Source organism: Aquila chrysaetos, chromosome W (assembly GCF_900496995.4).
Source record: "Aquila chrysaetos chrysaetos chromosome W, bAquChr1.4, whole genome shotgun sequence".
Taxonomy (NCBI): Eukaryota; Metazoa; Chordata; class Aves; order Accipitriformes; family Accipitridae; genus Aquila; species Aquila chrysaetos.
The window spans coordinates 2,078,425-2,103,721 of NC_054457.1; the positions used below are offsets into that span (position 1 = coordinate 2,078,425).

Consider the following 25,297-nt stretch of genomic DNA (forward strand, 5'->3'; position numbering starts at 1 on the left):
AATCCCTTCTACTACATGTCAGGGACCAAGTCAAGAGGTTAAATTTCTAGGTGTTTGGTGGTCAGGAGGAGCCGTAGCTGTACCAGCTGATACCCTGGGAAAAATAGAGGCTGGTAAAACTCCAGAAAATAAGAAGGAACTACAACAGATACTTGGGACTTTAGGTTACTGGCGAAAACATGTCCCTGGATTTTCCATAATTGCTCAACCTCTGTATAATTTAATTAAGAAGAATGCCCATTGGCAGTGGACCCCTCAGCGTGAGGAGGCCTTGAATTTACTGATTCAAGAACTACGCATATATCAGACTTTAGGTCCCATACATCGGACAGATCCTATACAGATTGAGTGGGGATTCAGTGAACATGGTTCGCATTGTAACTTATATCAACAGGGACCAGAAGGCCCTGATAGACCTTTGGAATTCTCTTCTTATTCATTCAATGATACAGAGCAACGATACACCGATTGGGAAAAGGGTATGTTATCGCTAATCCGAGCAGTAAAAAAGGCTGAACGGATTCTCACAAGCCAGGATATGGTTGTTCGGGGTCCTTTCCTTCTTCTGGAATCAGTCAGGAAAGGGACTGCTCCCCCCGAGGGAATTGCCCAAAAACCCACTGTCCAGAAATGGTACTCTTACTTGGAAGGTATCAGTCAGTTGGTTACTATTACTGAAGGGCCAGTAAAAGTATCTAAATTACAAAAGGATGTTAATGCAGACCCTTCTATGTTAATCAAACCTAATCAGCCATCACCTATTTTAGAAGCACCCCCGTTTACAGTTGAATCAGACCTGACAGGAGTATGGTTTACAGATGCTTCTGCAGTACGAAAAAATCGGACTTGGCAATATACAGCAGTTGCTCTGGAGATAAAGACAGGAAGAACTGAGACTGAAAAAGGAGAAGGTAGTGCCCAAATAGGGGAACTACGAGCTGTATTGTTAGCTGTGAAATTTGGGGCTCAAATTATATATACTGATTCCTATGCAGTGTTTAAAGGGGCAACAGAATGGATAGGACATTGGGAAGCCAACGGTTGGCAGGTCAACCGGGTTCCAGTGTGGAGAACAGAGGACTGGAGGCAACTATTAGAAGTAGGACAAGGAAGAACATTACAAGTAGTAGGATGGGTAAAGGCACACGATAAAAACCTTACTGAGGCTACTCACTGGAATAACAAGGTTGATTATCTCACCCGCATACATACATTAGAAACAGATGAAAATACAGATGTGCAGGAGTGGGCAAGATTGAGAGAATGGTTACACGAAAGATGTGGCCACATTGGAAAGGCCGATCTGTACAAGGAGTGTCAAGCAAGAGGGTGGCCTGCCACAGTGGCTGACTGTGAAAGGACAATAACACACTGTCCACAGTGCTGCTTAAGATTAAAAATGGATCATCCGAACCAAGCCCCACCTTTGCATATCAGAGCAGGAAAGACACTCTGGCAGACTTGGCAGATCGATTATATCGGGCCACTTGGAACATCTAACCAACATAGGTATATTCTAGTAGGAGTAGAAGTAGTGTCCGGTTTGACCCAAGCCACTGCAACCACAGCAGCATCTGGAGAATGGACCATTCGAGTGCTAAAGGAGTGGTTTAGTACCTTACCTATGCCTTCTACTATCCAAAGTGATAACGGTTCACATTTCACAGCAGCCATCGTCCAGGAATGGGCAAGGGGGGAAGGTATTGACTGGATCTTCCATACTCCTTACTACCCTCAGGCAAATGGAATAGTGGAACAAATTAATAGACTAATCAAAAGATTTGCAAGGGTCCATGCATCAAACCAGGACTTGAGATTGTCTGAGGCAGTATACACTGTTAATAACAGATGGGGTGAAAACAGAAACGCAAAAGTTAAGGCATTCTGTCCTACTGGAGATTTAATCTCCAAGAAACCACATGAAATTGGCAAATTCCCCACACAATTGCATTCTGGCCAACCTGTAATGGTCAAGTTACCTCAAATTGGAGTTGTACCCCTGATACTGACCAACCCAAGGGGGCTGTATGCATGGGAAGCAAAAGATAGCTCCAATCGCGTACATCGGATAAGTAGCAGGTGGATTATACCAGATTTCTAACCAATTTATTGTCGAGCGTGTATACATTCGAGCAGCTCTCTTCTCTTTAAATTATAGGACTGTTCCAGTTGAAGAAGGATAAGCGACAACTGGGAAGACACGGGGTGGAGACCTCACAGACATCGATCCAAACTGATGTGAACTGTACCTTAGGGGAATTGACAAGCTGCACAGACCTGGAGCGTGGATCAGGAGTTTTATCTTTTGTTTTTCATATGTTTGTTTTGGTAGGGATAATTGTTTGTTAATCTAAGTTTTAATAGCGCTATACTATGGCTGTAATTGTAAGGTTTTTTGTAATAATTGTTGTTAGTCCTATAATAACCATATGCATAAGTAAACAACCTAGGATAGACAGCCTCGGGCTTTTGAGCAACACATTGATGGTTCCCCAATTGTGAATCATACCGAACAAGACAATATGATCTATAAGATGATATAAGGTTTTGCTCGCATGCTTAACTTTTCTCATGTGACTACCTGTTTGCCTTTACCACATACCCCCACTCAGGGAATCCCCATAACAGCTCTCCCCGTGGATATAGGTAAGAATTTAGATTGGCTCTGGAATCAAAATAAGTCTATCATTTGGGGTGAATTTGAATGGAAGTGGCCATTTAACAATATGTTAAATCGAACTTCCGTTTGGAGCCTAAATTGTTCCTATGCCCCACTTTGTTGGGACAATAAGACTTTAGGATGTAGGGGCAAACAGCCCCAATCCTCCCAACAGCCATGTTCCAAACACCCTTGGGCAGATACACGGTATGGGGATGAGCCATATTGGGGAAAACACTTAGTCCTGAGGTATGTGGAACTGGTAAACACCCAGTGGTGCTTTGAGTTTCCTTCAACACCTGGTAATTCATGTATGTGGTTCAATGTGATTGAAGGACCACCTGCTAATTGTTTATGGTCACAAGCCCATGAGGAGAGAAAAGATGACAGGAAGGAGTGCTATCCCTGGCAGTCTCGACAAAGGTTCTCAACACAACCCAATGTGAAAAAAACACCCCTGTGGAATTGTACAAATATCATAAATTGTACCACTGGTGGGGATCTAGAAAATAGTTGGTTGTGGTTAATTCCTTCATTACGGCATTTAATCAGTGCTGCCTGCTTGTGTCAAAATTACACCAGGCCATATCCCCAGCAATGGGATGTAATACTAGCATAAGCTATAAAGACTTAAAATATTCTGAGAAATCCTCCTGTCGCACTCCTCGAACCATGGGTAATTGTGACGACTCACCTATATATGCTCCACATCAGTTAACTTGGATATGCTCAGATGGGACTATTACAGATATGTTAAGACCTATACATCCTGGTCTGCAGTGTACTTTGGGAGTACCATCATTATGTCCTTCTTATTACTCTGAGAAATTTCTCTCTCAAGGACTGTGGCATCCCCATACCAAACGAAGTACAGACAACACCGATTGGACTGTATCCCAGAAATTAGCAGTATGGGCCAAAGGATTCTTTGGGCTAGGAATAGGTCACCTTAAAACTAGAATTTTGTTGTCCAATTTAACTGCACAAGTGGAAGCTTTGGCAGACCTCACTAAAGTCAATTTTGAATTGCTAGATACACAAGTACAAACTGCCTCAAAAGTTGCACTTCAAAATTGACTTGCACTGGATATGATATTACTCAAAGAACAAGGGGTGTGCGGATACTTGAAAGCAAACCATGAACAAGAAGAATGCTGTGTCACAATTCCTAATGTGTCACTACCTCTTCGGGAAAACCTCCAGAAGATGAAGAAGATAGTTGAAGTTACTCATGAACTGCAGGACCAAATGAAGGACACCTGGTTGGAAAATATTTTTGGTAGGATAGGATGGGTATTTTCTGGATGGATTGTTAACTTGTTACAAACACTGATTGTTATTGTAATTTCTATTATTGTAGTATGCATTGCCGTTAGTTGTGTAAAAAGAATGATTGTAAAATCTATCTCTCAGGTAAGGGCTCACCCAGAAACTGAGGAATACGTAACTCTACTAAAACACACAGACAAAACTTATACCAATACACCGGTCAATGATGACATGCATGTGGTTGAATTGCGACTCAGGTCACGGGGTGGATTGTGTGGATTGTCTGGCTCATAGTTCACAAACGAGTTTCACCATGTCTAGTGCACACAGGCGACTCATGGGGGGTTACAAAAGCAACCCAGCCTTGGATTGCCTTGAGGCCCTGTCTCTCTGCAGAGATGACTCACGGGGAGCTGTGTAGACAGCTTAGCCCTGGGTTGTCTGATAAACCCTAAAGTAAACAGGGCAGTGGCTGCGCCATTCAAAGAACCAAAACCTGAACTGAGCCTTGAAATCCCTTAACAAATAGTATGCCCTGAGTCTCAATCCAACCACTATTCAGTTGCTGAGGAAGCAAGGTAAAAAAAAAAGCTGGAGGGTTTCAGCTTCAGTTTCAAATGACAAGCTTGTGTATTCAATCACAGACCAACAAAGGAAAGATAAGGGTGTATTGGCTTTGTGTGGCAAGGTTTTGGTAGCGGGAGGGGGTTACAGGGGTGGCTTCTGTAAGAAGCTGCTGGAAGCTTCCCCTGTGTTCGAGAGAGAGCCAATACCAGCTGGCTCTAAGACGGACCCGCCGCCGGCCAAGGCTGAGCCAATCAGCGATAGTGGTAACGCCTCTGTGATAACATTTTTAAGAAGGAAAAAAGTTGGGACAGATGGAAAACGGCAGCCGGAGAGAGGAGTGAGAACATGTAAGAGAAACAACCCTGCGGACACCAAGGTCAGTGAAGAAGGAGGGGGAGGAGATGCTCCAGGCGCCGGAGCAGAGATTCCCCTGCAGCCCGTGGTGAAGACCATGGTGAGGCAGGCTGTCCCCCTGCAGTCCATGGAGGTCCACGGTGGAGCAGATATCCACCTGCAGCCCGGGGAGGACCCCACGCCGGAGCAGGTGGGTTCCCGTAGGAGGCTGTGACCCCGTGGGAAGCCCGCGCTGGAGCAGGATCCTGGCAGGACCTGTGGATCTGTGGAGAGAGGAGCCCACGGAGCAGGTTTTCTGGCAGGACTTGTGACCCCACAGGGGGACCCACGCTGGAGCAGTGTGCTCCTGAAGGACTGCACACTGTGGAAAGGACCCATGCTGGAGCAGTTCGTGGAGGACTGTCTCCCGTGGGTGGGACCCCACGCTGGAGCAGGGGAAGAGTGTGATGAGTCCTACCCCTGAGGAGGATGAAGCGGCAGAAAATAACGTGTGATGAACTGACCATAAACCCCATTCCCCATCCCCCTGTGCCGCTGGGGGGGTTGGTAGAGAAGCCGGGAGTGAAGTTGTGCCCGGGAAGAAGGGAGGGGTGGAGGGAAGGTGTTCTGAGATTTGGTTTTATTTCTCATTACCCTACTCTGGTTGATTGGTAATAAATTGAGTTAATTTTCCCCAAGCTGAGTCTGTTTTGCCTGTGAAGGTAATTGGTGAGTGATCTCTCCTGTCCTTATCTTGACCCACAAGCCCTTTGTTATATTTTCTCTCCCCTGTCCAGCTGAGGAGGGGGAGTGATAGAACGGCTTTGGTGGGCACCTGGCATCCAGCCAGGGTCAACCCATCACAAAGGGGAAACTCCACTCAGATATACATAATCCATTTAGGCCTATATCATAATCCACTCAGACATAGTCATACACCCCATTCCACAAGTCAGGGGATAAAAACCTCTAAGATTCAGGTTGGAAATGGGGGAGTCACTTCTCCAACTGTACAGTTGGCTTGTGAAGGAAACCCTTCCCCCCCCTTGATCGGGACGCGGGTCGAGGTAACTTCCCTGGGGTTGAAAGCCCTTACCTGGAGGGGTAAGTGAATATTGTTTATGCTTTAAGTTTGTAAACGCGTGTGTGCTTGTGGTTGTCTGTGAATCGCTTGTGGTTGTAATAATGTACTACTCTTGCCTAAAAAAATTGCAATGGTGCATTCCTCCATTGTATCTGTAAAACCTGCAATAGTGGCGTGTTAAGTCTGTAAGTGAAGTTCAAATAAATCATTTGCTTGAACCTTGCAGTTAAGTCTGTGAGTGAGGTTCAAGTCGTTTGCTTGAATCTCGCAGTTAAGTCCTTTTACGTCACAGCGGGGCACCGGGTCTCGCGCCCCTCCTGTAGTTTCCCTGTAAAAGATTACCTCCTTTGTCAAATTTCAGTTTGTGTTGATTTGCCCAATGATATTCTTTACTACAATGAGGGCACAAGTGATTTACAGGTTTATCACGTTTGGATTTCTGTCGTTTAGGACATTGCTTAGCCATATGTCCCAATTTTCCACACTCAAAGCATTTCACAGTAATTTGATTAACATTTAGTTGCTGTGACAGTGCAGCAGCTAACGTTAGCTCTATGAGTGTCTGTCCCTACGTTTTGACATATCTTAATATACTGCCCAACGTCAGTAGCTCTTCCTCTAACTGATTTCAGTGCAGCCTGACAGTCTGTATTTGCATTCTTATAAGCCAATTGAAATAATAATGCTTTTGCAGCTTCCGGATTTTCTACCTGCCGCGTTATCATGGCTTGAAGGCGATCAATAAAAGATACGTACGGTTCCTGAGAGCCCTGTCGTATAGAGGCAAATGAAACGATACCTTGTCCAGTTTCGGGTACGCATCGTAAAGCCATGATTGCAATATGAGTGGCTTGATCGTAAACTTGCTTTGGCAAAGCTGCTTGTGCCTGAGGTGTCATGTAAGGGCCTGTTCCTTGTAACATATTTTGATCTATAAGTATCCCTGATGACAAGTTGTCCATAATTTGTTCCACTGACAAATCATTGTATTCTAATTGCCATACAGAATACTGAGCAGAAGTCAACACCATTTTCATAAGCAATTTCCAGTCCCAAGGAGTCATAGTATAAGTGCCTCCAATTGTTTCCATTAGTCCCATTGTAAATGAATTGTGTAACCCATTTTCACGAATTGATTTCCATAATTCTTTTATCTTTTCATAAGGTAAACCCTCATGCTGTGGTGGATTATGGTGTTTGTATATAACAGGAAAAGTAAACATGGTATCTCCTTGCTGTAGAGCTTTTTCTCGAGAGCGTTGCATCAAGCTATTTGTATTTTTTCCCAAATCATTAAGTGAATCGTCACATTTAGCATCAAAGTCTGTTAAAGGCGGAGCTGAAGGCACTACAGTTTTTTCTCCGCACCGCTGTAAAGCAGGAGCCACAGGATTCAACAGAGGCATAGAGTTAGAGGGGTTAGCAGGAGAAGGAGATACAGGCAGTGCAGCAAAGCCAGGTTCTGTTTTAAGTTCTGCAAACCCTGGAGAGGGAGTACCAGGCGGTTGGGGTGGGTGGTGGGGGACGGCGGCGCTAAGGCGGCCATGGCGGCCATGGCGGGCGCAGAGGCCGTGGGAGGCAACGGCGGGGCGGCCGTGGGAGGCGGTGGCGAAGCAGGTGCAAAAGCGGCGGGAGGCAGCGGTGGGGCGGCAGGGACCTGTATGCGGTGGTGAGGGTCGGCGACCCCGCGGAGCCCGTGCTGCCCGCCCGCTGCCTGCCTGTCTGCCTGCCTGCCGGCGGGGTGTGTGCGTTAACGGTGTTGGTGCGGGCGGTGGTGGAGGAAATGAGGGATATAAAGCCGGCTCTTTTTCAGAGTCCACCCTGCCTGATACAAAAGAATTATTATCAGAATCAGAATCCTGCTCATTAGCGGCCTGCTTACAGACTGCCTCCTCAAAAGCAGTATCAGGTTGTATTGGTATGATTTTCTCTGCCGGCTGTAAATGCACCAGCGCAGTATAAATAAATTTTCATGTCACAATTCAATTTTCTGATACACCAAATGCCAAAGTTTTTCACGTTCGTAAATGCTCCCCAACTCTTTCCCAAACCTTGCTATCAAAAGTTCCCTCTGTGGGAAACCAGTTACAATTATCCTTTACCCATATTAAAAGCGAAGCAATTTGTCCTTCTGTTATTTTATACCCAGAGGCCCGTAAAATGTGCTGCAAAACATTTAAGTAGAGCTTATGCTCCTGGGAAGCTGATTGCCCCATGCTACCGCAATCTCGCAACTCACCCGTTCCACAGGGGTTGCTGTTACCTATTTTCTTGGAGTCGTGGCCACTTCTTCAAAACTCTCCCCGTTAGATTACATGGTCTCCGCAGTGAAGGGGAATCACCTCTTTTCTTCTTCTCTCAATCACATTGTTTTCTTCTCTTAATCGTGCCAGCTTCTTCTCTCAATCACGTCGTCTTCTTCTCTTGATCACGTCAGGCTCACCATCTGCGGCAACTGAATCAAGCGCTCAAGCTCTCTGTGCAGGATTCCCTTTATTTCACAAAAGAATCCAACTTATATATGTTTCAACAAAGATCCAGAAAGTACTAACGGCACACAGCCAATACTACTAGCACAGGAGGGCATATCTGGCCCAGCTGGGATGTTTGCCAGTCCTCAGAACAGTTAAAGATAAAAACATTCCATAGACATACTCGTGACTGTCTTCAGCCACATCTTCCCAGGCCTACACAAGGCCATCCTCCAACCTGACCTTGTGAAACTAGTTCTTCAAGGCTTGGCAAACATGCAGCACGACAAATTCTAATGGTTCACTCTTGAAAACAAATGCCAGGTGTTCTGAGCTGCTCCCACAACTGTATGTTATCATTACTCTAATTGTTATATGCTATATCCGTAGTACTATAGTAAGAATCACTTAGATCAAGCAAGAATGAACTGTGATAAAACTGAGCAAAGCGCAGTAGTGATGGAACCAGAACTGACTCCAGCATGCAACAATCCAACGGTGCACACCATCCTCCTGCTGCGTCCAATGTCACCTGCTCGTCACACCGCACTGAAGCCCAATCCTGCTCTGCCGACTGAGAGGACTTTGCACCATCCCTCCTGCCCAGAAAGACTGGTATGACAGATGGAGCCCAGAGTCGGGAACTAAATGAACTCAACGAACATTTTATGAACACGACCCATAAACTAAAGGAATGATATCTGTGTGTCTGTATACATACATATATATATGTATCATTGTTCATATGTCTCAAAGGGATGGAAAAGGTGATGATGGTTGACCGGGATGTAACTGAAGGTATGGGAAATGAGCATGACGTCAATGGTATAGAATAAGGGGTGGATACTGTCCTGGTTTCTGCTGGGATAGAGTTAACTGTCTTCCTAGTAGCTGGTACAGTGCTATGTTTTGAGTTCAGTATGCGAAGAATGTTGATAACACTGATGTTTTCAGTTGTTGCTAAGTAGTGTTTAGTCTAAAGTCAAGGATTTTTCAGCTTCGCATGCCCAGCCAGCGAAAAGGCTGGAGGGGCACAAGAAGTTGGCACAGGACACAGCCAATTAAGATGTCGCATCCCAAAGTTGGAGCGACTCAGGTTCGTGGATTTCCTTTGTCAGAATTAAGGTGAAACGACACCAGGGGAGTTCAAACAACAATCAACATTTATTCAACCTAGCTAACCTTGCCCAAGTACACGTGAACTTATCAATATGAACCCTGCAACATGTCATTAAGCCGCTGTTTGAGAAGAGAAGGAAGGTGTAGAAAAAGAAATGGAAAAAGGAACATGAAATGTATCAGAAGGAGAGCCCTCCCGTTGAGTCACGAGGTTCAGAGCGGACCCCCTTGCTTTCTGGACTCCTTCTCAAAGAGGAGCCCAGGGGCGGCTAGATCCACTCCTAGTCTCAGACTTGGTCAACAGTTTATGTTTAAAAGGATGAGGTGTAGGGACTGTGGAAAAGAGAGAAGGAAAAGAGGGAGAGAGAGAAAGAGAGAAAGAAAGAAAGAAAGAAAGAAAGAGAGAAGAAAAGGGTTTCACCAGTCCTGCGTCCAGCGTTGGTCCAGCCAGCGTAGAGATCCAGTTCCAGAGGGCGCGCACTGAGAACTCATTCTCCCTTCTTTTATAGCGTGTTAGTTGATGGTCTCGACATGCGCAGTCCCATTCCCGGGGTTCTCTGGAATCGGTCGGAGAGCTTTGGGGGGGGTTCATTGCAGAGTTGCCTCTCTTTTTCTGCTGGCATGACCGCTTAAGATAGAAGCACAGTCCCATCCTCAGTGGGGCCTCCTCCTCCAGGCGCATATGCTGTGCTCCTTCTCCTGGTCACTTAAGATAAGGAATTGTGGCTTTGGAGAAGCGCAGTCCCACCCTCCGGGGGGCCCTCTCCTCCGGCCACGTTGTCCTGTTCACAAAACTCCAGCATTTTTACAGAGGCCGTTTTTCTCCACCAAAGTTCTTTAACTAGTGTTTGAGACATTGACTATAATTTGTCAGACCGTCACAGCAGCTGGGCCAAAGTGGCCAAAGGGGTATTCCATACCATGTGACGTCACATCTAGTATAGAAACTGGGGGGGTGGGGGCAGGGGATCGCCACTCAGGGATTAACTGGGCATCACTCGGCGGGTGGTGAGCAATCGCACTGCGCATCATTTGTATATTCCAATCCTTTTATTATTACTGTTGTCATTTTATTAGTGTTATCATTATCATTATTAGTTTCTTCTTTTCTGTTCTATTAAACCGTTCTTATCTCAACCCACGAGTTTTACTTCTTTTCCCGATTTTCTCCCCCATCCCACTGGGTGTGGGGGAGTGAGTGAGCGGCTGTGTGGTGCTTAGTTGCTGGCTGGGGTTAAACCATGACACCCTGTGACCTGGTTTTAAGACCAAGGCCTAGTTTTGTGCTTTCTTACAGGACAATGAAGAAACGAGACATTCCAGTGCTTCTACTGGTATTGATGATGGTGGCAGGCATGGATGGTAAAGATCTGGATGACAATGTCATGGCAAAAATGATGGACATCAATATATCACGAGCCCTTGAGCTCACATGGGAGCAATGTAACAATTATAGTTGGAGGTTCAGATTGGATGGGGGAGGAGGTTATACTCACGTTGTTTATAGTTGGTCACCAGGTGTGGTAAATGCTAGTTCGGTATGAAGCACCAGATGTGACTATATCCTCCAACTAACCCATGAGATCACGGGGTGGAGTTGGAATGGTACTACACCATGCCCTGAAATTCCATGGGGGCAACTGCATATGGTACCGAAGGGAACACCGATAGAGCATTCTAGAACTGAGTTTACAACTATCAACCTTAGCCAATGTTACATCTGCCAGTTTGGGACTCTTGAACAATCAGTTACAACATACCGGTTAAAATGACTATCCAAAATTGAGCCATATTGGATTTGATGCTACTGAAAGAGAAAGGTGTATGTGGAGTTTTGAACCTGTTGATGGACGACTGCTGTGTTCACTCCAAATGTGTCCATGTAGCTTCAAGATCAAATCAACAAAAGAAAGTGGCAAGAGATTCGGAGGTAATTGTTTCTGCACCAGGGACTAATTGGCTGGGAAAGGTTTTGATATGTTCAGATTTTCTTTGACGGGGTGGATGACCGGCCTTCTCCAATCTTTAATAATGCTTGTAGTTATGATTACTGTAATCTGTATTGCAATAAGTTGTATCAAACGGGCAGTAGTGAAGTCTGTACTAACAGTTAAGTATACTCCCTTTAAAAACCTGTTTGTGTGCTGAATATTCCTGTGTCAGATATTCCACTTTAATTCTAGACCAGAATGGAGTGATGACCCACGATGAGCGTCAAATTCATCAGACTGCGCTCCCTTTTAACTTTGGAGGCAACAGGTGACTGTACCACCACTCCAAGGAAACCAGTCGAATCGTGACTGTGGTCACAGGGTGGATTGTGTGGCAGTACATGCACCCCCCCCCCCCCCCCCCCCCCCCCCCCCCCGACAGGAAACAAAACTTCTCCAGGCAGGGAAGAGAGGAAAAAAAAACCCAAACCCTAGAGGCCGCAGGTTGAAAATTGAACTGACCAGTCGAGATGCGCCAGGTACACTGAAGTAACCTTTAGGCCAATAGGGATTAAAATGACCACAGATCAGATTATACAAGGGTATAAACAGGGTCCCGCCAGAGGACATTTTGGGAATTGGTCTTCCTCGGAGCAGCGGGTCTGCAGTCGGGGACTCCCCCTTGGGTCGGGACACCGCCTGAGGTAACTCCTGCAGCTTGAGAGCCGTGAGTGATATGTGCATTTTGAGTCATCATTTCTAAACCTTAAGAATTCTTAAAAGTCAGCTGTGTAGTACTAATTCCCCGTACATCATTGAGCCTGTGGTTTACAAATGTTACTGGAGTTCTAACTTTTTACTGAAGAATAAATCTGACTTTTAACACCTGTTGGATTTGATTGTGCATGCCTCCATAACAACCTGGGAGAGCCATGAGGGCAGTCCCAGCACCATGGCGCTACAACGGTGGGGTATCCCCACTCTCACAGCAAGGGGGAACAGGGGCATCCCTCGGGTTTTGCTTATCTGTGCCCAGGTGTCCCCTCTGCAGGAGTGTTATTTTTCTGGCTGCAGCACCATGGGTTGGTCCCAAGCACACAGCTGTGTAGCAGTGCTACATATCAAGGTGCCGCGATTAGATCACTGGTCGGCCTGGACCAGGGAAGAGACAGATAACACACATGGTGTGAGTGCCAACTCCGTCCTTTATTGCGCAGTTAATTCCTTTTATACTAACAACGGTAGGTGGGATTACTGATATGTCATAGGGAGGCGACGACTAGCCTTCTACCTTTCCGTGACATCGCGAGATCTTCCGAACGGTGTTCCCTACATCTCCCCCTCCTCATGTCCAACTAGCTCCCATTGGTTACACACACTATTCATGCACTGTCCACGCGTCCAGTTGCACTCAATGATTGGCTGCATCAACACTGCACACGCGCATAAACATAAAATATAATTGGTCATACTAACTAAACATATGAGACTTATCTCAGTCTAATTGGTCAAGATAAACTGCCGAATTGAGGTTGTTTGTGCCAAGTTCTCTTTATCGTGGAATATGCACCTGTGTTTTTCTAATTGGTATCTTTCTTATTTTTGTCTTCTTGTTTATTCTGTTCAAGGCCTTCTAAAGGCATCTGGAATGCTCTTGTGACCGTTAGCTAAATATGTTCCCACAACAATTCCCCCTCCCTTTTTCTATTAGAAGAGCATTAGCAGATCTAGTCACCACCATCCGCGAACTCAGCCCAGCAATCGGTAGGTGCCAGCTTTACGTGGGCGTCCCCACAGAGGCAACGATGGCCTTGCCGTACACCAGCCCGATGCTCTTCGGAAAATCCCGGTATTTGTACATTTGCAGAGGAACAGATTTCAGCACACGTGGCCAGCGGGTGCCAAAATTCGCCTCAGTTGAAACATAGGGAGCCTATGGCACATGCGGTCGCTGGCCAGACGTGCCGCACGAGTCATAGCCATCCTGTCTATTGGTTCACGGGCTTTGTGATGTGGTTGCAAGGCACAGAGAATCTTGACCTGTTATGTCGGCCAAGGTGACCTACAAGATATATGAACACAATTAATTAAACACAGTAAAAGCAACATTATACCTAATAAAATACACAAGAATAAAAGAAACCCCGATTTTTAACAAAGATACAAACCAACTCCTAAGTCCCCATCCCGCAGCTAAATGCTCCAAGCCAAAATGACATTTTTCTTAATTGCTATAAAGGTCTTGCAGCGCCTTCTTGCTTCTGCAGTTCTGTTATCTTGTTTATTAATTGCTCCAGCGTCAGAAATTTGTAGCAGATACCCAAGACGTCACAAGCCAGGAAAGGATAACAGCAATCTGTAAAGAAAAAACACTCAAAACACTATGAGGTTAGGGCAGGACGAACCATGCAACTAGGGACCCATTTCAGTAGCCCTTCAGGTATCTGTACACAGGCGTACCCCCACCTGAGGCAACGCAGCTCAAACGGTCCGTCCCATTGGCGTGTCTGGGGATCACGCACACGGACCAGTGGGTAGGGGCCTTTCTCTTCCGTACTCGTAAAATGTCGTTGCGCCGTCGTGTGGTCCAGGTCCCCCCGAATTGTCTGATTTAATGAAGTTAACGCAGTTAACAGGAGACGCTGTGCACGGAGAACAGGTGAATTATCCTGTAAGCAGGAGGGCTCCGCCTGGTCCCCCTCCCTAAGACGATCTAGCAGGGCGTTCTACAATGGCCTGCCCGGTGCTGTTATAAGGAATGCCATGTACAAGGGCTATACCCCAGATTGCACAAAATCGTTTCACCTTTTCCGCAGTATAAGCTGTACCCTTATCCGTCTTGATCTGTCGTGGAATCCCCAGTTGGGCTATGCAAGCACACCAGTGTTGTACAACCGCCAAGCTATTCTGCTTCCTGTGCGCTGTAGCGAGAATATATTTACTATAGGTGTCTACGGTAACATGCAAATACTGTAGTGGCTTAAAGGGAGCGTACTCCGGTCCACTCATGTTGACTGCGGGCTACTTATGCTAACTCTAAATAATCAGGCTCAAAGAAATGTTCCCCCATTTTCTATGAAATCTCCCACAATTTGCCCTTTTTTTTTTTTTTTTTTTCCCGTGCAAGATTCCCTTTATTTCACAAAAGAATCCAACTTATATATGTTTCAACAAAGATCCAGAAAGTACTAACGACTCACAGCCAATACTACTAGCACAGGAGGGCACATCTGACCCAGCTGGGATGTTTGCCAGTCCTCAGAACAGTTAAAGATAAAAACATTCCATAGACATACTCGTGACTGTCTTCAGCCACATCTTCCCAGGCCTACACAAGGCCATCCTCCAACCTGACCTTGTAAAACTAGTTCTTCAAGGCTTGGCAAACATGCAGCACAACAAATTCTAATGGTCACTCTTGAAAACAAATGCCAGGTGTTCCGAGCTGTTCTCACATCGCCCCCTTTTTTGTTTAGGAACATCAGATTCACGAGGAAGGCAGCGAGGACTCTAGCTTCGAACTGACGCAATCCTCGTACTGCTCCTCAGGTGATTCTGATTGCTGCAAACACACAAATGATTAATAATTCTCCAATAGCAATATAAATTCAGATACACAAATTTAAACCTTCAAATCATGTTTTTGGATTTAAGCATTCAACAGTATTAGACAATTCTTTGAAAAACACCTTATTCTGCTAATTTCGTATATACACTTTCATTCCCTTGTAAAGGAGTTACACAGAGCCCTTGTTTTTGAAATTCCCAATTGCAATGTAATTTCATTCTATTTTACAATGCATTTTGTCTATGTGATGGGTTGACCCTGGCTGGACACCAGTCACCTACCATAGCTATCCTATCACTCTCTCCTCCACAGCTGGACAGGGGAACGGGAAATGAGGTTTTGCGATTAGTTCATCACACATTGTCTCTGTCACTTCATCCTCCTCAGTGGCAGCACTCATCGCACTCTTCCCCTGTTCCAGCGTGGGATCTCTCCCACGGGAGACAGTCCTCCACGAAGATCTTCAGCATGGGTCCCCTCCACGGCGTGCAGTCCTTCAGGAGCACACTGCTCCAGCGTGGACCTCCACAGACCGCAGGGGAACGACCCGTCTCACCATGGTCTTCACTACGGGCTGCAGGGGAATCTCTGCTCCGGTGCCTGGAGCATCTCCTCCCCCTCCTTCTGCACTGACCTTGGTGTCTGCAGGGTTATTTGTCTTACATGTTCTCACTCTTCAGCTGCCATGTCTGTGTGTTCTGCAACTGCATCTCTCTTCCCCCTCTCCAGCTGTTTGTTTTCATTAATTTTTTTTCTTTCTGTCTCTTCCTCTCTCTCTCTTTTTTTTTTTTAAATTATTTTTATGCAAGCCAAGTTACATGAAATGCTTTTGCAATCATACGTTCAACTATTTTATGATACGTGGTACAATCATTACAACTGCTAATATTACAATTAAAATAACTAAGCCATGCGTAAGCAAATCTTTCAACCATCCCGTAATTCCCAAACTTGTTAGCCATCCAGTTAAACCTGTGTCAGTTATCGTGAGCCTTTTACTGTGAATCATATTAATATCGGGTGTTAGTAACGTAAGTTGTCCGAGGCTACATGGCCTCCTGTTAAGTTTCGATGGAATTCCTCTCCCACGCTCTATTCCCACAAATTAAAAACATCCGCGTAGGTAAAGCAGCTGGAATAGAAAAAAAGAGTGTGATATTCTGGAATAGATATAGTTACACCAAGCTGTAGCATTTCTATATACAGGCAAAATAGCATTTATATTCTGACCCTTTCCAGTGGTGTTATGGGTGTAATTAAACATCACACAGGGATTCATGATGACTGATCCTAAGAACTCTAACTCTTGAGGTTCTTGCATTTCTTGAGGCAGGTGTGCATACAACAGGAAAAGTAAACATGGTATCTCCTTGCTGTAGAGCTTTTTCTCGACAGCGTTGCATCAAACTATGTGTATTTTTTCCCAAATTATTAAGTGAATCGTCACGGATTAGACAGAGGCACAGAGTTAGAGGGATTAGCAGGAGAAGGAGATACAGGCAGTGCAGCAAAGCCAGGTTCCGTTGTAAGTTCTGCAGACCCTGGAGAGGGAGTACCAGGCGATTGGGGTGGGGGGGCGGGGGACGGCGGCGGCACGGCAGCGGTCCCGGCCGCGCAGAGGCCGCGGGAGGCAGCGGTGGAGGTAATGAGGGATATAAATCCGGCTCTTTTTCAGAGTCCACCCTGCCTGATGCAAAAGAATTATTATCGGAATCAGAATGCTGCTCGTTAGCGGCCTGCTTACAGACTGCCTCCTCAAAAGCAGTATCAGGTTGTACCCGCCTGCAAAACTTGTTGCAAGGCCGCCACTATCGGACGCGCTTCCCGGTGTTGCTCTCTCTCCAGTACATGGCGTATCATGTTGCCTAGGGACGAACCCGCTGGCAAATGAGAGACAAGCGCCGCGCTCTGTGGGTTAGCTTGAGCCCTAGCACATTCAAGCACAATCGCCTCTTTAGCCGCCTCCGGGAGGTTTGCCGCCTGCACAGCAAGCTGAAGCCGATCTAAAAAGGCAGTAAACCTCTCGGCAATCCCCTGCCGAACTTTCACCCAAGGGGGGTCCGCTCTATCCATGGCCGCGACACGCCCAAGTGCGGCCAAGGCAGTTGTTGCAACTGCCGTAAAGTCACGCCCGCGTATGCCCCGTGCCTGCGCCTGAGGCGTTGCAAACCGTCCCTCCCCCATGAGCTGCCGAACCACCCGCCGCAACTCCTCTCATGGATACTGGGGGGGGGGGCGCATCAGGTCCTGCTGGTGCCGCCTCTGCAGGAAAAACCTCCGTCTCCGCCGCACCCTCCGTGCCCATGTCCGCAATCAAAGACGGACCACTCTGCGAGCCCCGCTCCACGGCCGCCCGCTCCGTCTGAGTCCGACCCGCTGTCCCCGAGGGCGCTGTCCCCGCTGTCCCCGAGGGCGCTGTCCCCGCTGTCCCCGAGGCGGCGCTGCACCCGCAGACGCAGCAGCTCGCGCCGCCAACCAGCACGCCTCAGCCTCCCGTCCCGCCGCGACCACCTGCTCCACCTTCCCCCAACTCTGCGATCGTTCAGCAGCTCCGCGCTCGGATCGGAGCAAGGACTCCCGAATCTCTCCCCAATTTGGGGGGCTCAAAACTTATCTAGGAAACTCAATGTCCCCCCGGCGCAGCATCCATTGGATGCATTCGCCCGTGGGGCCCCTCCTAATCGAACCGCGGGCACCCACCTCATAAGCTAACACCTTTAATACCTTAATCGCTTGCGCAAGCTCCATCGTCGCCTGTGCGACCGATCACGTCGGGGTCACCACTATGTAGCAGTGCTACATATCAAGGTGCCGCGATTAGATCACTGGTCGGCCTGGACCAGGGAAGAGACAGATAACACACATGGTGTGAGTGCCAACTCCGTCCTTTATTGCGCAGTTAATTCCTTTTATACTAACAACGGTAGGTGGGATTACTGATATGTCATAGGGAGGCGACGACTAGCCTTCTACCTTTCTGTGACATCGCAAGATCTTCCGAACGGTGTTCCCTACACAGCTGGAAGAGCACCCACATGCATACTGTGGTTTATGGGCAAGGGGCTGGTGTGAGTGTAACCATGTGAGGTGCTGAGCTCTGCCGTGTGTGCAGGTCGGGGCTGTGTGTGATCATGTGTGTGTCTCCCCCCAGACATATGTGGAGTTCTGGCTCACCCAGAACGAAGTTGCCTATGGCCATTTCCACATCCACCCATGTAGCGTTGCTACATATCAAGGTGCCGCGATTAGATCACTGGTCGGCCCGGACCAGGGAAGAGACAGATAACACACACGGTGTGAGCGTCAACTTCGTCTTTTATTGCGCAGTTAATTCCTTTTATACTAACAACGGTAGGTGGGATCACAGATACGTCATAGGGAGGCGACGACTAGCCTTCTACCTTTCCGTGACATCGCGAGATCTTCCGAACGCCGTACCCTACAACCCAATCTCAAAAGAGCCTGGAGTTGGCTTCACAGCCTGGACATTTGCCCTCACCAACAGGCAGCAGGTGGGCTCTTTGCACAGAGACGGTGAATTCCTTTGAGAACAGCCTTTGCAAGAGCTGGGAGCACCAGACAGGCTCCAGCATCAGTAGGCTTTGATTTGGGGTCAAAGTCACAGCTGAGGATGGCAGAGGCCACAGCAGTCAGAAGGATCTGATGAGGTCCTGGAAGGGCACTGGCCAGAGCAGGGCCTTTCACCTTGGGAGAGAGGTTAGTCCCAAGAGGGTGAGGCTGCAGACAGAGGTACAAGGCAGAGCACAGGTACATTTATGTACCTTTATAACTTGCAGGAAAGCAGCTGTGGATAGAGTCTGTGCATCTTGGTGGTGGTTTGTGGATGGGGACAGGGGTAGCTGGGCGCTGGACTGGCATCAGTCTGAGCTGCACCTGGTGGTCAGTTCTTATCTTGTGCTCTGTCCGTCTGCTGGTCACAGAGCACTTGATGGAGAAGGGCAGGGTCGCTGTCTGGGACTGGGCCATCCCACTGTGGAGCTGCTCCCTTGATCCAGTGTGCAAGGCTGAGCCAAGACTGGCACACGCTATCCCTCCATGAAGCCGATGGGTTTCTTCTCTGTCCAACCCACTGTCTTTCTTCCCCACTAGCCCAAGAAGTCTGTACTGGAGGTCTGGTTCTGGCAACTGAAAGACTGGCCCATGCAGCAGCATCTTTCCCTGCACCCTGCCACCATCATCAGCCTGCTAGGGAAGGTGGAGACACCAGCAGCAGAGCCAACACGGACATATCCTTGTCACCTGCTGGTGAGCGATGTCTCTTGGAGGAGCAGCTGTGGCACAGAGCTGGCTCAGCCCAGGCTGTATGAGTGAACTTGGGTCACAGCTACATCTCAGCTCAGGTGAAGGGTGGACATATGGACATGAATTCAGCTGTGTTCAGGGAGGAAGGCTTCCCTGTGGAGGCTGGCTTGGTGCGGGATCTGTGGACAAGACCATCCTGAGAGCCTGCATGGCTAGTGGGACACCTCTGAGGCTCAGCGCTGCCAGGTGATCCCAGGGCAAGTGAGTCTCCCCTTGCTCTCCTCCGCAGGGATGGTGCCAGCCAGAGCGGGATCTTCTGTGCTGCCAGTTACCTGTGTGAGCAGATCCAAAGCAAGGGGCTGGTGGATGTATCCCAGGCTGTGAGGATGCTGAAGAGGTGGCAGAGACACCTGATTAAAGATGTGGTATGTGCTGACTTCAAACCCAGCCAGGATGGCAACGCTGGAGCAAGAGCCATAGCCTGGACTGTCCCAGCAGCTGCCCTAGCACCTATGTGCTCAGATCGTCCTGGGGGAAGCAGGGGCAGATGAGACCTCTCTGAAAACCCTGTTTTCAAGGGCAACAAAGCTGGTGAGGGGCCTGGAGCACAAGTCTTATGAGGAGCGGCTGAGGGAACTGGGGTTGTTTAGTCTGGGGAAAAGGAGGCTGAGGGGAGACCTTATCTGACAGATAAAATTGATAGGTTTGCTGGACTCTGGGGCTGATATAACCATCATAGCGCAGCGTAACTGGCCCTCCTCGTGGCCATTGGTTGTAAATGCGGAAGGAGTGTTGGGTGTAGGTGGAGTTTCAAATAGTTTTATTGCAGCAAAACCTGTGCTAATAAGCAACCCAGAGGGACAGAAAGCCACTGTGAGGCCATATGTCACCACTTTGCCACTTAATTTATGGGGTCGAGATGTGTTGGATCAATGGGGGGTGCGTCTTACCACGGATTTTTCATAGGGGCCACTGTGCTGCAGGGCGTGGAGCGCCCGACACTGGCACTGACCTGGTTAACAGATAAACCAGTGTGGGTGGATCAGTGGCCCCTCAATCAAGAAAAACTCCTCACCTTGAAATCTTTAGTTGCAGAACAATTGGCCGCAGGACATATTGAGGCCTCTCATAGCCCATGGAACACACCAGTGTTTGTGATCAAAAAGAAATCTGGAAAATGGAGGCTATTGCATGATTTACGAAAGATTAATGAGGTAATAGCAACCATGGGGGCATTGCAGCCAGGGTTACCTTCTCCAACTATGATTCCAATGCAATGGGAAATTATTGTAATGGACTTAAAAGATTGGTTTTTCACCATCTCTTTAACCACACCTGATATGGAGAAGTTTGCTTTCACTGTACCTTCAGTGAACAACGGTGAGCCGGCGAAAAGGTATCATTGGAAAAGTTTGCCTCAGGGAATGAAAAATTCTCCCACCATTTGTCAGTGGTTTGTGGCAAAGGCCTTAAGTCCAGTTCATGCTGCATTCCCAACATGTTATTGTTATCATTATATGGATGACATTTTGTTAGCCGCTCTATCTCAACAGTTGTTAAGTGAAATGGAAGTCACAGCACGTGATTCACTACAGCGATTAGGCCTAGTTATTGCACCTGAAAAGGTACAGCGTCAACAGCCGTGGCTGTATTTGGGTATGAAAGTATTAAATCAGATGGTCGCACCACAACCCATTCAGTTACAATTGGAGATAAAAACTTTAAATGATATACAAAAATTGGCCGGAGTGATCAATTGGGTTCGACCTTATTTAGGGTTACCATCATCGAAATTACAGCCACTTTTGGATTTATTGAAGGGTGATACAGATATTGCTGCACCACGGGCATTAACCCCTGAGGCAAAACAAGTAATTACAGAAGTAGAGCAAGCAATTGTGCATAGACATGTATGGAGAATTGATCTGACAGTTTCAATTCAAGTTTTTGTATTAATAGACAAATTGGTACCTTTTGCCATGATCGCACAATGGAATTCTGATTGGCCGGATCCATTGCATGTGTTAGAATGGGCCTTCTTACCGTTCAGACCAAACAAAACCACCCCAGGTCTTTTTGAGCTTTTAGCCCAAATTATCATGAAGACCCAAGTTCGATGTATGGAATTGATAGCCAGGGACCCAGAATGTATCACTGTGCCTGTTAAAACCGATTATTTTGAATGGTGTCTCACTAATAGCTCTGCATTGCAAGCAGCCTTGGCAAATTATACGGGGCAAATTTGGTATCATCTTCCCTCTCATCCGTTAATTAAAATGGGAAGTCAAATACGCTTTGCACAAAAGCAACTAAGTCAATCAGAGCCGGTGATTGGTCCCACCGTGTTCACTGACGGTTCAGGAAAAACAGGAAAAGCAGCCATTGTGTGGCATGATGGCCAGCAATGGCAACAGAAGATAGAACAGCAAGAAGGCTCCCCTCAAGTTGTAGAACTTCGAGCAATGGTGATGGTGTTTCAACATTTTCCAGATCCTGTAAACGTTATCACCGATTCAGCTTATGTGGCGGGTTTGGTTCAAAGATTGGATAAGGCTGTGCTTGGTCAGGTGGGAAATGAAAAGTTATTTGGGGTGTTGAAGCTGTTATGGATGGAGATTCAGGAACGCCGCTCCCCATATTATGTCATGCATATTAAAAGCCACACAAGCTTGCCTGGTTTTATTGTGGAAGGGAATGCTCGTGCAGATGCTCTCGTATCGGGGGTGGCAATAGGTCCAGTACCAAATGTAAGACAACAGGCGATCGAAGCTCATCGTTTTTTTCACCAAGGACATCAGGCCTTAAAGTGGCAATTTCGATTGCCGAACTCTGAGGCTCGTGCCATCGTCGCCGCGTGCCCTGACTGTCAGGGCCACCATGTACCTCATTATTATGGAACCAACCCTAGAGGCCTTCGAGCCTTGCAAATCTGGCAGACTGACGTGACATATTCCTGAGTTTGGGCGGTTGAAATATGTGCATGTGTCTATTGATACTTTTTCTTCTGTTGTTATTGCCACCGCTCATACAGGTGAAGCCACCAGGGATGTTATTCGGCACTGGCAACGAGCGTTTTCTGTGGCTGGTGTACCTCAGCAGATTAAGACTGACAACGGTCCAGCCTATCTTTCTGCCAAGGTGACTACCTTTTTGCAGCTTTGGGGAATTACCCATGTCACCGGTATCCCTCATTCTCCCACAGGACAAGGCATTGTAGAGCGCGCCCATGGAACTCTAAAGCATATGCTTCAAAAACAAAAAGGGGGAATGATGGGTGAGGGCCCGGAGGCTCGACTTAACAAGGCCACGTATGTATTAAATTTTTTGCAGGTCACTGATGATGTTCAACAACCACCAATGCTGCGTCATTTTGGGTCATTGACAAGTATATCTGGTGTGACCCCCGGGGTTAAGGTTCAGATATGGGACCTGCAGATGGGTCAATGGTCTACACCTTGTGACTTATTAACCTGGGGTCGAGGTTATGCTTGTGTCTCCACAGATACTGGACCGTGATGGGTGCCGGCACAACTGGTAAAACCCTACTTAGAAATGTCATCGCCTGCTGCAGTCTCCTCAGAGTAGTGGTTGCAATATGGGTACCATCGCAGCCCAAGATGAACATATGGGTAACGCTTGCAAATGCTATGGGCCAAGAGGGATGCTGGCTAAGCACGCAAAGCGATGCTACATCACAAGCTCTTTCTGGATTATTGCTAGATATAGATTCTATATGCTATGCTACGCTATAAAACAGAGCAGCTATTGATTTTCTATTGTTGGCCCATGGCCACAGTTGTGAAAACCTTAATGGTATGTGTTGTATGAACCTATCAGGTCATTTGGTGTCAGTGTCCCAGAGTATCCAACAGCTGCGAAAGGAGGTGCAGAAGCTGACAGAAGATGTTGGGTTTTTTGGGGGGGTTGGATGGCTTGTTCTCTCAATGGGAGATTGGAGGGTGGTTAAAGGGAGTATTGAAAACAGGATTATTAATATTGGCAATTATTATCATTGCATTGAGCATCCTCCCATGTGTGCTGTCCTTGCTGCAAAGGGCCGTGCAGCGGACAATTCACATGGCATATTAGGCGCAAAAACAAAAAGGGGGAACTGTGGAGGACCTCGGCTGGACCGAGGGGCCTGGGGAGGATATTGACCTTGACAAGATTACAGTGTTCCCGTGAGAGAACAAGAAAGGATGAGAAGCATGCCTGGGAAACTAAGTTTAAGGAATGTGTTGACCATTTGCAGTTGTGATAAGGAACCTGAAAAAGTCACCCAATGAGGGGTGAGAAAAACAACTTCTGACAACTTTTTGACCAATAAGGGACAGGCATATGTACAAGGTAACAAGTATAATGGGTATAAATTTGCTGGCTTGTAGTAATAAAAAAAAACCTTCTTTGCTTGTACTATAAGAATGCGTACGTGTCGTTTGTCTGTCTCGACCACGACACTTATTGCTCTCTACAACTACCTGAAAGGAGGTTGTAGTGAGGTGGATGTTGGTCTCTTCTGTCAGGTGGTTGGTGATAGGATGAGAGGAAATGGCCTCAAGTTGCACCAGGGAAGGTTTAGATTGGATATTAGGAAAAATTTCTTTACTGAAAGGGTTGTCAGGCATTGGAACAGGCTGCCCAGGGAAGTGGTTGAGTCACCATCCCTGGAGGTATTCAAAAAGCGCGTAGACAAGACACTTCAGGGCATGGTTTAATGGGCATGGTTGACAGTTGGACTTGATGATCTTAAAGGACTTTTCCAACCTAAATGATTCTATGATTCTGCCACTGGGACATACCTACTCACTCAGGGGCAGGTTCTGCAGAACCAGATGGGTGCTAAGGCATCCTGCAGGCTGAGTTGCCCCTTTCTGGTCCACCTGCCCTGCTCAGCAGGGGGCTGCACTGGTGGGCATTCAGGTGCCTGCCCTGCACCCACCTCACCACCTAGTCTGGGTGCTAAAGGCCATCATAGGGTGAGCATCCCAGATGGAAGTGAGTAGCAGACGCTTTGTGCCATGGATGCTGGCTGTCCTCCCGAGACCAGCTAGCTCCAGCATTGGGGGTTAGCCCAGCCCTCAGCTACTGGAGCACATGCCTGTGATTCCTCGGGGCGGGAAGGTGGGCTGCGAGTGGGAGGAGGAGAGTGAGCTGTACCTGTGCCTGGCTTGCTCAGGGAGCTGTTGGCAACCGAGGCTGGCCTTCCACTGCAGATGTTCATGTACCAGGTACTCACGTGCATCCTTCTGTCCACAGGAGCAATATGGGCTCTGCTACAAGCTAGTCCTCAGTTACTTGAATCCATTTGAAATCTATGGGAATTTCAAGTAGAGGAATGGCCACAGCCCATCTCTGGCCAGGACTTTGGCTCTCTTGACAGCCTTCCATCAGTAACAGTGGAAACCAGAGGAGATGAGAGGAGTGTGTACAGCCCCAAGATGCTTTACTCCCCTGAAAAGCCACCCCAAGAGTCCTCTGCAGCTGGAGGGCACAGGCTGGACTGTGTCCAAATTGTGGTCAGGCTTTGAAGCAAGAACCTGACCCTTTGCCCAGAGTTTGCACAGGAACTTACCTGGCACCACAGCCTGAGTATGCAGACCAGAGCAGAGGCACTAGGACTTGACCTGTCTGTGCCAGGGATGAAGAGAACCAGTTGTCCCATCCAGGCTCCTCTGTCCCTTCAGGCAGCCCCAGGGAAAGTGAGGTAGCTCCACCAACACCCAAACTCTGTTTGGCCAGGGGAGCATCAAACCACTCTAAGATCCATGGGGCTCAGGAGCACAGACTATCATCTGCCCTACTTTGGGAGAAGCATGAAGCCCAAGGCCAACAAGAGCCAAAGGAGGGACAAGCCACAGTCCAATAGGGCTAGCCTGGTCCTTCCTACCCCACACAATCCCTTCCTGGAGATCCATCTTTCTGATGTTGATCCAGGTGCCACAGCTGTGCCAGCTCCAGAGAGGCTCCCTCACCAACCTGTCTGGCTCCACCATGGCAATCCCAGGTTTCAGCGGCTCAACTCAGATGATACCC

At 47.6% G+C, this 25,297-nt stretch overlaps 1 protein-coding gene across 1 annotated transcript in view; it reads left to right on the top strand.

Moving 5' to 3' along the window:
• The window catches only part of LOC121232780 (cyclic AMP-responsive element-binding protein 3-like), a 29,564-nt gene extending 21,123 nt beyond the window's left edge, over positions 1-8,441 (top strand). The window contains exon 12 of the mRNA XM_041121231.1: positions 8,163-8,441. Within this exon, the coding sequence (XP_040977165.1) occupies positions 8,163-8,340 (178 nt within the window). The 3' untranslated portion in view covers positions 8,341-8,441. The remainder of the gene's footprint in view (positions 1-8,162) is intronic.
• The last annotated feature ends 16,856 nt before the right edge of the window (positions 8,442-25,297 follow it).